The sequence below is a fragment of the Chrysoperla carnea genome, chromosome 4 (assembly GCF_905475395.1).
Source record: "Chrysoperla carnea chromosome 4, inChrCarn1.1, whole genome shotgun sequence".
NCBI lineage: Eukaryota > Metazoa > Arthropoda > Insecta > Neuroptera > Chrysopidae > Chrysoperla > Chrysoperla carnea.
The window spans coordinates 56035069-56049368 of NC_058340.1; the positions used below are offsets into that span (position 1 = coordinate 56035069).

The window sequence follows — 14300 nt, forward strand, 5'->3', positions numbered from 1 at the left end:
TATGCCAATTACATTATAATTATTACATCAATTATAAAAAATTAAAAATAAATTGTTGATGACTTTTAGAAAATAAAAAATTTTAACCAAAGAAATGACAAAATTGTATAAATATGTCATTAACATTTTATTTTATTAATAATTAATTTAATTATTTTTCTTTTGTCGAAAATGATGTGTGCTATGTATTGTTTACAAATATTATTTTCGAGATACTAAATTACGCTTCGATTTTGTCTCATGTGGTGCTTTTAACCAATGAAAGTGTTTGCGAACTTAAAAGTAAAATGTTGACCGCATAATGGATGTAACTTATTGTCACCGTCCAGCATTTTTTAGGATACACGTTATTTAATTATTTTGTTTCATTAAATTTAAATTTCGGTGTGTTTGCAAAGAGCAAATAAAAACTGGGTTAATTGGTTCAAGCCTGAATGGGGATAGTTGAGCATTGTACTTAGCTTAGGTGCAAGTTTGTTTAGTTTTTCTCTACAATCATAACAACAAATTTGGTCCAAGGCTTGGTTCTATAAGTATTGGTCTGCTAAGGCTAATAAATCAAGCCTTGGCTTGGCTTACCTTACCCAAATTTTGAATTACCAGCCTTGCTAAGGCTTGATTTATTAGTTTTGGTCAGAATCGAGAAAGTCAAAATCCTCGATTTTATCGTCAAGCTTGGTATTTCTTACATGTGTCGTATGATATCGTGCTCAGTTCGATTATTTTTCAGTACATTCAGCGGTCGGCATTTTGTTTTCAAGTATTCTCGAACGCTTTTATCTGCGAAATACATTCTATGTATTTGAGCTATCAAAAATAACGAATCAGTGTTTTCGTTACTCAAAAACTTTACTCATATTTCAAACGAAATTTGAACTGTGATAACCTCAGTAAAGTATAACTTATCTGCCAAAATTTTGTCAGGTGCTTAACTTTGTAGAAAACTGAACAAGAAAATTTAAATTTTGATAGGTATTTTGGGTAATGAAAATAAGGGTATAAATGGATTTTTTAAATCTAAATAAAATAATGCAAGGACTATGCAGCGGAATTTAGCAACTCGTTACCTATACTTTAAACTAACTATTTTTGGAAGCATCGCATCCAATTAAGTATACAATTTTTTTGCAGTTTTACTACTGCATCCTGAATTTAGCAGCCAAGTTTCTTATCAGATCTTTCTGTTTTTAATCCAATCAAATATTAACTTCAGCTTTACGTTTAACAGACAACGTAGCCGAAAACTGAATCATTTTCTACTATTAGAGTACTATCTAAATTAACATCTTTGGAAGTTATGCAATTAATTTTCCTATTCACTTACGATCGAATATATTAGTTTTCTTCAAGACTCTGTGTTACATAGAAAATTAACAACATAGCACCTAAATTGTAATTTGGTTAATTTTTATGACTCATGGAATCTGAGCGAAAAAATGAATTTTTGTTCGTTGCACCAAGTCTATAAACAATTGAAATCAATTCGAAAAATTCATATATTTTAAAGTTAAAATAGATTTTTATAAAATGATTTCGGGTTAAAAATTTTCAGCAAAGAAATTAATATTGTATTTTCTTATAGTTGAATCTCGGGTAGTTTTAATTTTGAAAAATTAAAAAAACCTCAAAATTATTTGTTGCAAGTTGACATATGATTGGCTTAAAAAGTAGAAAAATCTGTAATTGACCTTAGTAACTACATTATAGTATGGCGCAAATATTGTAAATAATTTTATGTTAAGTATCAGAATAAATAAAAGGAAAGAGTTGCCTATTATTATTAATTGGATTAAAAATATATTTCCATCTAGTATCGTTTAAATTTAAGACATTCCATTGCTATTTTCCATGACTTCAAGTACTAAACGATACGAAAATTATGTAAGTTTAATACATAAATGGTTTGTCCACGTCGTGATACATAGAAAAGTTTTTCTCATATTTATTAAAAAATAAATCCTTACTATATCTATAATCGAGGAAAAATTTGAAAAATTTTAGTCATTTTTCTCGGTTCTCTAAAAAAAAGAAATATGTTCTGAAAAAACTAGTTCTTTAAAATTTTTTAATGCTTTGAAGGAAAATAACGTTTACTTTCGGTAAAAAAAACCATGACGTATGGCTTATGCGTGATATAATACTAGAACAAATACACACTGCAGAGTCAAAAAGAAAAAATCACTGAGATTTGACTTCCTAGATATCTATTTCTTCCATTCTAATTTACATGAATGTACACTCACTGTCAAAAAAAGTGCCACAATTAAAACATTCTAAGCGTACTCATCATATGTTATGTTATAATAGTAACACTTAGAATGTTTTAAAACGAGCATTTTTTGTGACATTGAGTATAAGTGATTGATTTTCCTTTGTCGGAAGTATAACGAATACTAAAAGTCCTCTTTAAAAAATTGACAATACGAACTACTAAAGTTGTATGTTTATAGATATTCCATTTACTGAAAAGTATGAAATAATATGAAACCGAATTATTTTAAGATGTCCTTTAGAACTGAATTATATTTTAAAGTTAAACCCTTGGTGGACAGGCCAATCCTTTTATAATACTGGAATGTATTTTTTCAGGAACATCATATCATTAAAAATTATTTTAAAATGTCTTAATATTGTTGGCACACCTTTTAATTATTACTAATAGTCCAAGAGTCTAAACAATTAAGTCTCACTCTATCTTACAGAATATCTTTTAGCGTGTGTGGCAGCTTATTCCACCACCGAAACCATCTGGTTTTTGAAATTATTATTAAAAATATAAAATTTTAGCGTGGGCCAAAAGTATTTTTTTACTATTTTAAACAATATCATTATCGGTGTCCCACCACTCAAATGATTTTTGTTATTTCATGCTGGGTTAATAATATTTTTGAATGCAAATGCTTTATCTTGCACAGTCTGCCCAACCTGTGAATGCCAGCGAGATTAATTATTCCCTATACAATTATCATAGGCAAAACTTTAAGCTATATAACTAGATGGGTCGAATTCGCACCCTAAGTGTGATACTAGCTCTTGGATTATAGGAAACTCGCATTTAATTGAAAATTTAGGAATAAATAATAGATAAAGCTTGCATCACATTTAATGCTTTTCAATTATTATTCAACACTTCCTGATTCAAAGAACATTATGCAAGTTTCTTATTTAATAAATTCTCCAAAAACAAATATTTTTAACTGAAAATTCCTTACAAGTATTAATTATTAAAGTATTAATAAAATAATATCCAGTATTGTGTACTTTTTAAGTATAATGTAATCTTATTTTGATGTTCTTGAAAAAAAATACTGTATTATTTGTATTTTATGCTTCCAATTTGATACTGAACCATTCCAAATGATAATAATAATTGTACCAATACATGATTAGATTATCACGATTTATGATTTTGTAATTTAAAAAAAAATGAAAGAAAACCATTGTGATTGTTCCTAGATATAGTGTAAATTTTATTTTTAATATTTTTTTTTGTTATATATTTTTAGTTACATGTGTTTTTAGAAAAAAAATTTATAAACAAGTAATCTACGAGAAATAATTATTGCAATTTTTATGAGCTTTTTTTAACCCATTTATATATTGTGCATGTACAATAATCAAATCGATGCAATACGGAAATTAAACAAAATAACCTTACAAAAAAATTGTTTATTGGATTGAAGCATTTATTGCAACTGAGGGTGGGATTATTATGCTTTTGTCTGTTTAGACTTACTATATTTAAATGCTTTCTAACGCACAAACATAATTTTCCTTCTTGACAACAAGATAAAATTGTACAATTTAATAATACCCAACTTAAGAGCGAAAATCAAAGAAACTATAAGGTGGAGATCACTACATCAAACACTAAATGAACTGATAATCTTTAAACGTCTGAACAAATGTTCATTAATAAGGTTAGGCTATGTTATGTCGAATTGCGTAATTATTAAAAGGAAAATTATGGTCACAACCCTATTCGTCGAGGCATAATCGCAGGGTGATTAATCCAACTTGTTACAGGCTTTATTGTATTTGTTGCAGACTAAGTTTTTTATCCCATACTTTTTCGACGGTTCGAAATAGCCGCCATATCGCTGCAAAAGGATCTTTGGTCGTGTTGTAGCTATTTTGGAATGGAAAAGAATTTGGATGAAATGATAATTTTCGGAACGACAGTTTGTAACTAGTTCGATTAATCGTCTTTTAATAATTACGTAATTTTACCTATTAAAGGTCGTTGCCACACTTATAACTACTTGAAATTTTGTGTCAGTGTCTGCAAGTCTAATAAAATTGTTTATTGTCGATTTGAATAAAACCAAAACTGGTGCGTAGATGCAATTATAAATGGGACAGTAAGTAACAGTAAAAGAAAATCCAATGTATATATTTATGTATGTATATTATATTATGTTTATAAAGTATTATTTTTTATTATTTTGATAATCTAATTAATTCAAATTGATATTTAATTAATGGTATTTATTACAATAAGTTTTGTTAAAAACAAATTATACATTTACGTGTTACAATATTTTGTAGCTAATTATACAAAAACATGAAAAACAAAAAAATAAAAATCTTTCCTATTAAAAAGAATTTAAATAAAAAAATCAATGCATACAGAGAATTATCTTTTATTTTCTTATACAACACTTACCTGGAGATATTTAGATATTGACCCGAGAAACAGACCTGCTTTAATTTAGTTGAGGTAACATGTAAAAATGTTAGTTTAGCTTATAGCCCGTTCCCACAAAGACTGTACTGACATAAAAATGAAAATTTACTTATTTTAATGAAGCTTAAAGAAACCGGCACAAATTAAATGTAAAAGAAGTTTCGATCAACTTGCCTGAAACTTTAGAAAACGTTAGGAATGTTTCGAGATACCTTACACTAGACTTTTAAAAATAGAATAAAAGCATTCCATTGATTTTCTTCTGAGGCAGAGGTAGGTTAGGCATGTGCCTACAGTCGTGATGTTACAGGGGCGCGTGGAAGTTTTTAAACAAACATAAAATTAATTGTATATGTGTGCATAAAATTAGTCCGCGATGATACTGACATGGATTGGACGCATGGTATGGTTGGCAAAATAAATGCAATGAAGGTCGGTCACCAAGTGTGGTTCATTGCTTCTAAACTGCTCAATTTTTTATGAAAGATATTTTATGGAATTATTTTCCTAAATACTTTGAAATACAACATTACACAAGTAATTCTATTTTGTTGAATAAAAATCTATAATATTTATTTAGTTATTCAAAAAATTTGTAATGTTTATACAGTTGCTGGCCCTTTATTCCATTTTTTTAAAATGTACAAAAATAAAATAATAAATTTTCCTACGTTTTTTTTACTACTGATGTTTCTATTGCTTTATGTTTAAAATATTATTTTCTTAGATGTTTTTTTTATTTTAACTATAGTGAAAACAATTATGCAATCGTTTGTTTTTTATGTCACGTAAGTAAAGAAAGAGAGCCACTTTTACGCACAAAGTAATAAGAGTATCTTTCGTCTAACTTGCTCAGTGATGAGGATGAGATATAGTATATATATGATATAACAAACAAACACAAACATAATATGTTATATTTAACATATTTAATGTTTGGAACAAAAGTTGTTAATTTTTTAATAAGAAACATTATTTACATTTAAACTTTTGTTCTATCTCTAACGGTTTGTGGGATGAGTCTTACGTACCCAAGACCCAATTGATCTGTTGTTCTCTTTTACGAACTCGACCCCAATTTATAAGTGCTTAAGCAAGTCCTTGTGGGGCCTACATTTAATGCAGGGTTACGGTTAAGAACATTTCAATGCAGATTTCTAACTATAACCAATGTTAAAACTAGTTATATAAATATTCACACCCTGAGCAAAGAAGTAAATGAAAAACATTTTTAATTGTAACAATGAAAGTTGTATATTGTCACAAAGCAATTAATCTTTAATTAGTAAGTAATACTATTAATATTAATTAAGGAAGTAATAGAAACATTTGAAATTGCATGACATTGATAAAATATTAATAAAAACATATTATAGAAATCGAAGCAGAAAATAAGGCAGCCTTCATTTTTTCAAAATGGCTGAATTTGAAAACTGGGATATCTATATTACGTGAAATTTTATTCTCTATACAAATTTTATTCTTCTTTTATGGCGGATATCCGCAGATTCGGATATTACCTTTTGCCAGTATTGGTAAAATCATTTTTTCCATGCGACAATCGGTTTCTTTAAATAGAACTACTACAAGTTTACATTGGGTTTCAACTGGCGTTAAAACCTCTATAAGAGAGAAACGCTACCCCATGTACCTGCATTAGCGATAAACTCGGGTTAGTGAGAAACCTCTATAAGCGAAAATGAAATTGTGCTCCCTTGAACTCTCGCTTATCCAGGTTTGACTGTAAGGAACTACTTAAGGTTCTTAATACAGTTTAAAAAAGTAAGATTTCAAATTTTTTGATTTAAAAAAGTATAGACCTTCACTTAATTGACATAAATAAGAAATTTAAACATGCTAAAAAAGTCAGCTGCAATTAAATTTTCTGATATGACTTTTTCTGTCAATTTCTGATCGAGATATATTTCTGATAGTTTCAGATTTTCCAGATCTGTGGCCATCATGCAATCGTATGATATGCCAAAAGATCCAAAGCAATCTTATAGTACACCTACTTGTAAAAAGCACAAAAATTCTCTATGAAGAGTTTAAGAAGTAGGAGTAATTAAAATAAAACAAACATTTTTTTTAAAGGTTTTTTTTTTTTATTCACCAATATTAAAAATTTTTTCGTATTTAAAAGCATTAGTAAGGACCCAAAAATACGCTCTAAAGACTTAAAAATGTCTTAAAAAATCCAAGGATAAAACAAGGTAAAAGGTCCTCAATAACACTTTGTGGCACATTTTACTAAAGATAATTTAAAAAGAAGTGAACTCAAATTGGAACTATACGACATGGTTGAATTTCAACTCAACCAACTTATGATTAAAACTTTTTTTTTTTTTATAAATAATATAAAATATTTTGAAATAATTAACAATAAATAATTCATATGACAAAAAAACTATCGATATGATTTATAAAAAAAGTGAAATATATACATCGTTATGCTTAACAAAATATGAAAATGTGATAACAAGATTTATTTTTATATTAAGGATGCGCCACACACGGTATTAACGATTTCTTTATTTGGTTGAAATTGCAACTTTAACTAAATCGTTTTGTCATACGGAATGATTATCGTAATTTAAACCAGAATAAATTATAATCCACGTTACCTACAAACATAACAATTAATATTAGTTTATTGCATGGATATAGGAATATTTTAAAAGGGATGGAGTATAACCGATTGGGGTGACTCAGGTGGAAGAGGCAGGGTATCATTGTGCCTACTTTCTATTGGCTGTTAACTAGGCGCATGTTGAAAGTATGCTCAAAGCCTTCTTTAAGGGCCCCCGCAGACTGCAGACTTTTTATCGGCCGATAGTTTAGTCGGGTTGGGCTGAAAGTGCGCACACCGAGCCAACTAAACAGTTTGGTTGGTGAACAGGGCGCAGACTATCCAACAGCCGGCCGACTATTCTCGAACTAGTTTTTAACTGACTGTTGAAGCGGTCGCACAATGAAAATATTGTCCAGGAAAATTATTGGTCTCATCATACTCCGGAGGAGGAAAATCAACAAGAGATTCCGAGAGTATCGGGTGCATCCCATTCTCAGTGATAGATTACTTAGTGGAAAATTTTACACTATGCATTCCAAATTACTTGATTACCCGAAAAAAATTTCCGCCTATTATTGAATGAGCATTACCAGCTTCAATGAACTTTTCAAGCTAATTGGACCAGCAATAGCGAAGGAGGATACAAATTTAAGAGTTTCTATACCTGTGGAAGAGCCAAATCACAGAGCGAACTGAGCTATCGGCCGACTAAACAATCGTCATGTATGCGCAGGCGTGTATGCGCCAATACTGATTAAACAGTCGGCCGATAGTTGGCCGACAGATTTGTTTGAATGTAATCGGGTAGCCCATCAAACTTTTTTATCGGCCGATACTGAATCGCTGTAGTGTGCGCATATGCATTCCTCTCCATACTGATTAAGAAGCCGACCAAACTATCGGCCGATAAAAAGTCTGCAGTCTGCGGGGGCCCTTGTGTTTTTGATTCGTTTGTAAGCATGGAAACATGTTTGAAATATGGTTGACGGGTGTGGACAACATAAATAAATAATCATATATTCAAAAGAAAAGTAAAATTTGTAAAGAAAAATAAATACGTGAAGTATTTATGCTTGTTTTAAAACAATTTTTTCAACGATATAAGTAACCTAAACGCAACAATATTCTATTCAATTTAGTGAATATAAAATCTTCAATCCTAATGTTATAACTATTATAAGTTAACTAATGAAATTAAAAAGGAGGCTTAAGAATGTCTCGAAAATACGTCGATTAATTTTCAATACTAAATTTCAACGTATTATAGAATTTTTTAAATATGAAATTAATGTAAAAATTTATTTGGGGAAATTATTATTTATTTATGTATTGAATTATGTACCCGTGAACCTAATCTTAATTTAAATAAGTGAAGTTTTATTTTTATTATTTTAAGAATTATTTACGATATATTCTTTAGGTAATTAGTCGGTCATAGGAATATTAAAGGTATATTCCTTCATCCATTCATCCAAGGGTAATTAGTTAAAAATATTATATTTGTAATTAAATTCTAAATTGTATTTTTTTTTTTAAATACATTGTTTTTTAGGGTAAAAGATTTTACTTTAAATAGAAAGATTTTTTGCTCGGACCTATCTACAACACACAATTGAGAATGCGAACAGCCAATCAAAAGTAGGCATATTGCTTGAGGCAATCTAAAACCATGGATATAGAAATATTAAAATCTGAAACACACGAAGTATTATCGTTCTATTTGAATTTCCCGCAAATGAGAGCCACAGCCATTCAAAAGTAGGCACATTGCTTCCCCCCTAAGTGATACACCCCCCTCGTCTAAAGTAGGACTTTATACTACATCCCTACTATAATTACTAAAATTGGAATCTGAATACAAAAATTGGAAATTAGCACAAAAAAGCTACAGAAATATCCAAACGTAATATAATCGACATGTTGAACTATTCTAAAAATAGCGGTGCCTAAAAATATTCAATAAATTCAACAAAAACTTACCAGAAAACCAGCAAACGAAGTCATAAACCCTTCTTTAGTTAATTCCCAAGCGCCTCCATAATCATCTTCATCTACACATTGAAAACTTGTACAATAAAAATAAATAATTCCAGCATTTACTAGCACAAACCTATCGTTTTTTAAAGATGATAAATTAATATTTGTTCAAATTTATATATATTTAACTCATTATACTTAACAGTAAAATCGCAACAAATCCTTTTAGTGGAATAAGGCCCCACGCTACACCTAAAATGATACCCATAGCCTGTCTTGCCCAATAAATTACATCTAAAAATTCTTCCTGAAAATGGGAAAAATTTTATGAATTCAAATTCAATATTTAACTATAACCTAAAAATTTACCTTATCTGGCCATTCTGAATTCGAGGTAATACATTTATGCCAAATGGATTCAACTTTTGGAATTTTGACACTACCATTTTTCTCAACAGTTTTTAATTTCGTCTTAGTAGTCATATTTTTGGAATAAATATAAAAAAAGAATTACTTTACATACATTAATTAATAGAAAATCTGAAATAGTCAGCCGACATTTGCCCTAATTTATGTGTGCCGTGCTGCGATCTTACAGAATATTTTACAACTAAAATGCCATATATTTGTTAGCGGTAATATTAAATTATTGATATTTTATTATACGTGTGATTTTATTTTTTCGAATAATAAACGATACACGTAGTATACTTATTATAAAATAGAATAATTTATATTACATCATTAAGACTAAACAAAAATATTATGAAAGTGATTGATATATTTTCAACCTTAGAAAATTCTTGAGGTCACAGCTCCGTTTCAAGAATCAATTCCAATTCTGTAGATTAAATGGGGTAGGAAATATTTGGACACGACCCCCCGATTTTTTATTTGAATCATATTATCAATAATTAAGGCTTAATGAAATGATTGGGAAACCTTTTCTTTTTTGCTGGAAATGGGTGAACGCAGAAAAATCTCTCTCGCCCGAAAAATCGGAATTCCATGGATCGAAATTACGAATTTGATGCTTGTTCTTTTAAAATATTTATATTCTCCATTTTACAACTATAAATTTTATTTTATAGAATAAGATTACGAAAGATAAATATCTGAGATAAGGTGATAGCTAGTTCCAGATAATGAAAAGTTTATGTGAATTTTAAATAGAATTAAGAAAGATTACGCAAAACAATTTTTTGCATTTTAAAGAAAAGTTGAGCACCTAAAAAGAAGGTAAAACGTGCGCACAGATAAAATGTGTGTAGGTAATAAAAAGGGGAAGAAAATGACCCTCGATTGATTTAAATTTGTGCTAAAATGGTTTAGTCGTACTTTGCACAAAAACTTATTTCCACGATTTTACAAAAATTCGTAGCATCAATTCTAATGGAAAGCGATAATTTGGTATTATGGCATGTAAAGCTATTTGAACATTGTTGTTGTAATAATTTTTAGGCTACAAATTACTATATAGAGTCGCGTCGTTTTGTTTGAAACTGGAATAAAAATAGGGGAAAGGCAGGCAAATCGACCCCAGCAGGTAAAACGGATCAGCAGCATAAAACTTCTAATCTAATTATGCCTCTTTTCGTTTCTTATAGACTAACATATTGCCAATATTAGCTATACTAATTCATTGCCACAGGCTATTATCGAGATAAATTATTTTTTAGTGTCTAGATGTGAAAAAAATTTAGATTTCATTATGTTTTTTATGTATGATCAAATAATTTCTCATGGTTTTAACACTTAAGTGAGGAAATAACAAAACATCGTCGGTATTACCTACCGCGAATTTTCAATTTATCAGGAATTCCTACTGCTTTTCAGATAGAGAGAAAACTCTTTTCCTTGATTTTCACCTCCTCTAAAATATCGTAAGACGGCGAGTAGATGGAATATGGAATATGTGCTCAAAAGATGTCAGTTTAGTTATAAATGAATTGAATATCGGAACGAATGCTTTTGGGATCACTACTAGGAAAATAAGTAAAAAATATCACATCTTTCTATGCACCTATCTCCATTTCCATCCAACAATTTATCGAATATCATATAATATAAGATATAGATGAAGAACATGTGTGTATTTACGTATATACCTACCTTTTACTTACGATAAATTTTCTTTTTATACATATTTGGTTTCTTTTTAACTTTACTTATTGAAAATGATAAGAAAAATTCACATTGACAATGTATGCAGTTAGTTTCTCGAATAGGTAAATGAACTCGATAATTTAAAATTCATTACATCATTTCTATGCACAAGGAAAATGTCGCCTTCAATGCAAAAAAATCTGTTAAAGAAATTGTTTAGTAAGAAATTTTTCTAGAGATATAGAATGCTTTATACTACTAAGTAAAGTTGACTTTCTTTACTTTACATTTTTTTTGAACAAAGGTAGGTTTTAAACGGATATTATTTTTTTTTGTTTCGAATACATTTTATAAAAATTTTTCATTGACGTGTTTATTTTCTACTTATCCATGAAAATTTTAAGAAAAGATAAAGTTAAAGTAGACGATTTTTATGGTTTATTGTATGAAGGACATATTGATTAGATAACAATTAAATATTATATTGATAAAATTGTTTAAAACAATATAATAAAAATGGGCTACAAAAACTTTCCAACAATTGTTTATATAGAGTGACTTCAGCAAATGGTAGATAACGTTAAAATAATGATAATTAGGCAATACACTCATAACAGGGAAAGCTTTTTTGCTAGTTACAAGGTGATGCAATTTTGGAAAAATTTGACATTTTTGGAAGTATTACCAAACCGGGTGTTTAGAAAAATTGAGAAATGAAAATGAAATGAAAAATAGAACTGAGGATCCTTCGTGATTTAAGCTATGGTCACCAATTACGAAAACTTGCGGTGTTTCATAACCCAATTTCGAAAAAATCTCTACTGATTTTGTGGCAATATGGATATATCAATGAGTAGTGTGACAGTACTACTCATAAAAGTATGCCATTTTTTCTAAAATTTCAACACTCTGTACCTAGAAACGATTTTTCTCGACTATAAGTGAATTGAAAACGTTATCTTCTATTTGATGAAGTTCTGTTGCTATAACTTGGATCACCCTGTATAACATTAATGCTGAAAAGTAATGTTGTTTATATTCTAGGCAATATTTTCACAAACCATATACGCCCGCTGGACTTTTTTCAGGAGGAAAACATTCGTCTAAGCAAGCCAAGGCCTGGCAAACCAAAATTTGACTATTAGTCTTGAGCAAGAGTTGGTTGAGACCAGATTTATTATCCTTGGTAGACTCAAAAACCTGCAAATCAAGGCTTGGAAAAGAACTAGAATATCAAATCAAGGCTGGTCATCCAGCTGGCTTATCGCCAATTCTGTTTTAATGGCTGACATTTCTTATAAGTTGGAGTCGAAAAGTGTTTTGACGTTGAAAACGGAACGTAAACAGTCTTGAAAACGGAACTTAATTTTGTTACAACGTAACTTTGAACATAATATAATTTAACAGCGCATATAGAACTTTCTATAAAGAGATTTTTGGGACTTTGGATATATTGTATAGGGTGAGGTATTACGTCATCTCCTATTTCCTTCTTTCGTATGGACAGTTCCGATGATTTGGAAGGGGAGTTGCCTAAAACTTACTTATATAATCTATCTCCTATAGTCATTTTTATTTCAATCGACTTGGTATTCCTTATTTAACTAACTTGATTTATTAGAATTGAGTTGGGAAAATTTTTTTTTTCTATTTATATATATCTGAGGAAGGGGGGGGGGTTTACTGAAATTAAACCAGATTTCTAGCCACATGAAAATGGCGAAATATTTTTTTGGACACAGTTTGTGCAAATATTTTATTAGGTTTTCTTGTTGGTGTCTGAGGCGTTAGTAGAGCGGAAATATTTTATGCCTCATAATACCTACGGACTTTGTATTGTCCAGAGAATCAATCGGACATAAGCTAATTCGAAAAACAGCAAGAATTGATTAATTTTGTGTTCATGGAGGGAGACATGAATGTTTAATTTTTTTTTTTTGGTAGCTAGTTTTTTTAACAGATGTCAGGCCAATAACATGAACATCAAAGTATAAAATAGATACTAGAATATCTATTATAGAAAACTGTTTAAAGTGGGAAGTGAACCGTTTTAAACATTTAATGTAATCAATGGTCAATGTACAATCAAAGGTATGTGTGGATGTAACTGGAAAGAGTTTTTTTATTTTATTTTATATATATAAACATATCCAACACACGAAACCTTTCCAAAACAGCGCGCATCACATTTTATAATTGTTATATCTGCTGTACATCACACAAAATGTTGTCTCCTTTTGCATCACAACATTCAATGCCCCTCATAATATGAATATTATTGTCCGTGTATAATCAAATCTAACATTGCTTTCGGTCTAGTTATTATTTATAAAAAGAATCTATTTTTTTTTACTCTTATTTACACAGGCACTGGATATGATAGTATGGTTCATTTTTTGTATTTGTACAATTCCAAAATGTCTCATCCAAGCTTTTTAGAAATATGTATAGCCCCAGCTTAAAATATTTATCTTTTAGAGCATTAAATTTTGATGTACAAATCATTACGAAATCCTCTTAAAAGAGGTGAACCTAAAATTAGATAAAATTAGGCCTCGCACAAATTAGATGTAATTTGCATTTCGCCCAAATATTTCAAATTTTGGGAAATGGTAGTTTAAGTCATTCTAAAAAGTTTCCATAGTCACAAGTCATGAAAATGACAGGATTTCATGTTAGCTACATTAAAGTTGGAAAATGTACTCATTTGTATAATATATGCCTATGTGTATAGGCAAATACATATACAGATATGTATAATTACATGCATACGTATGTTTTTTAATGTAAGAGTGTTGTTTTTTTAATTCTTGTTTTTTTGAAGAATATGATACGAAATTCAAAGAAGAAGCTGTGTTAAATGTTCAGTGGATAAATTAAATGAAGTGTTAAGATCAACATTTTCAGCTACATATATATGATTTTTGACAGTTAAATTACAATAATTTTTTTTACAAA

The 14300-nt window shown here is 29.3% G+C and overlaps 1 protein-coding gene across 1 annotated transcript; it reads right to left on the reverse strand.

Moving 5' to 3' along the window:
• Positions 1–7199: 7199 nt before the first annotated feature.
• Positions 7200–9816, reverse strand: LOC123297782 (respirasome Complex Assembly Factor 1). Its single transcript, XM_044879561.1, has 4 exons — positions 9606–9816; positions 9440–9543; positions 9240–9369; positions 7200–7311 (listed from the first exon to the last, which is right to left on the reverse strand). The coding sequence occupies exons 1-4, from the start codon at positions 9717–9719 to the stop codon at positions 7258–7260; spliced, it is 402 nt and encodes a 133-aa protein (XP_044735496.1). The 5' UTR covers positions 9720–9816; the 3' UTR covers positions 7200–7257.
• Positions 9817–14300: the final 4484 nt, after the last annotated feature.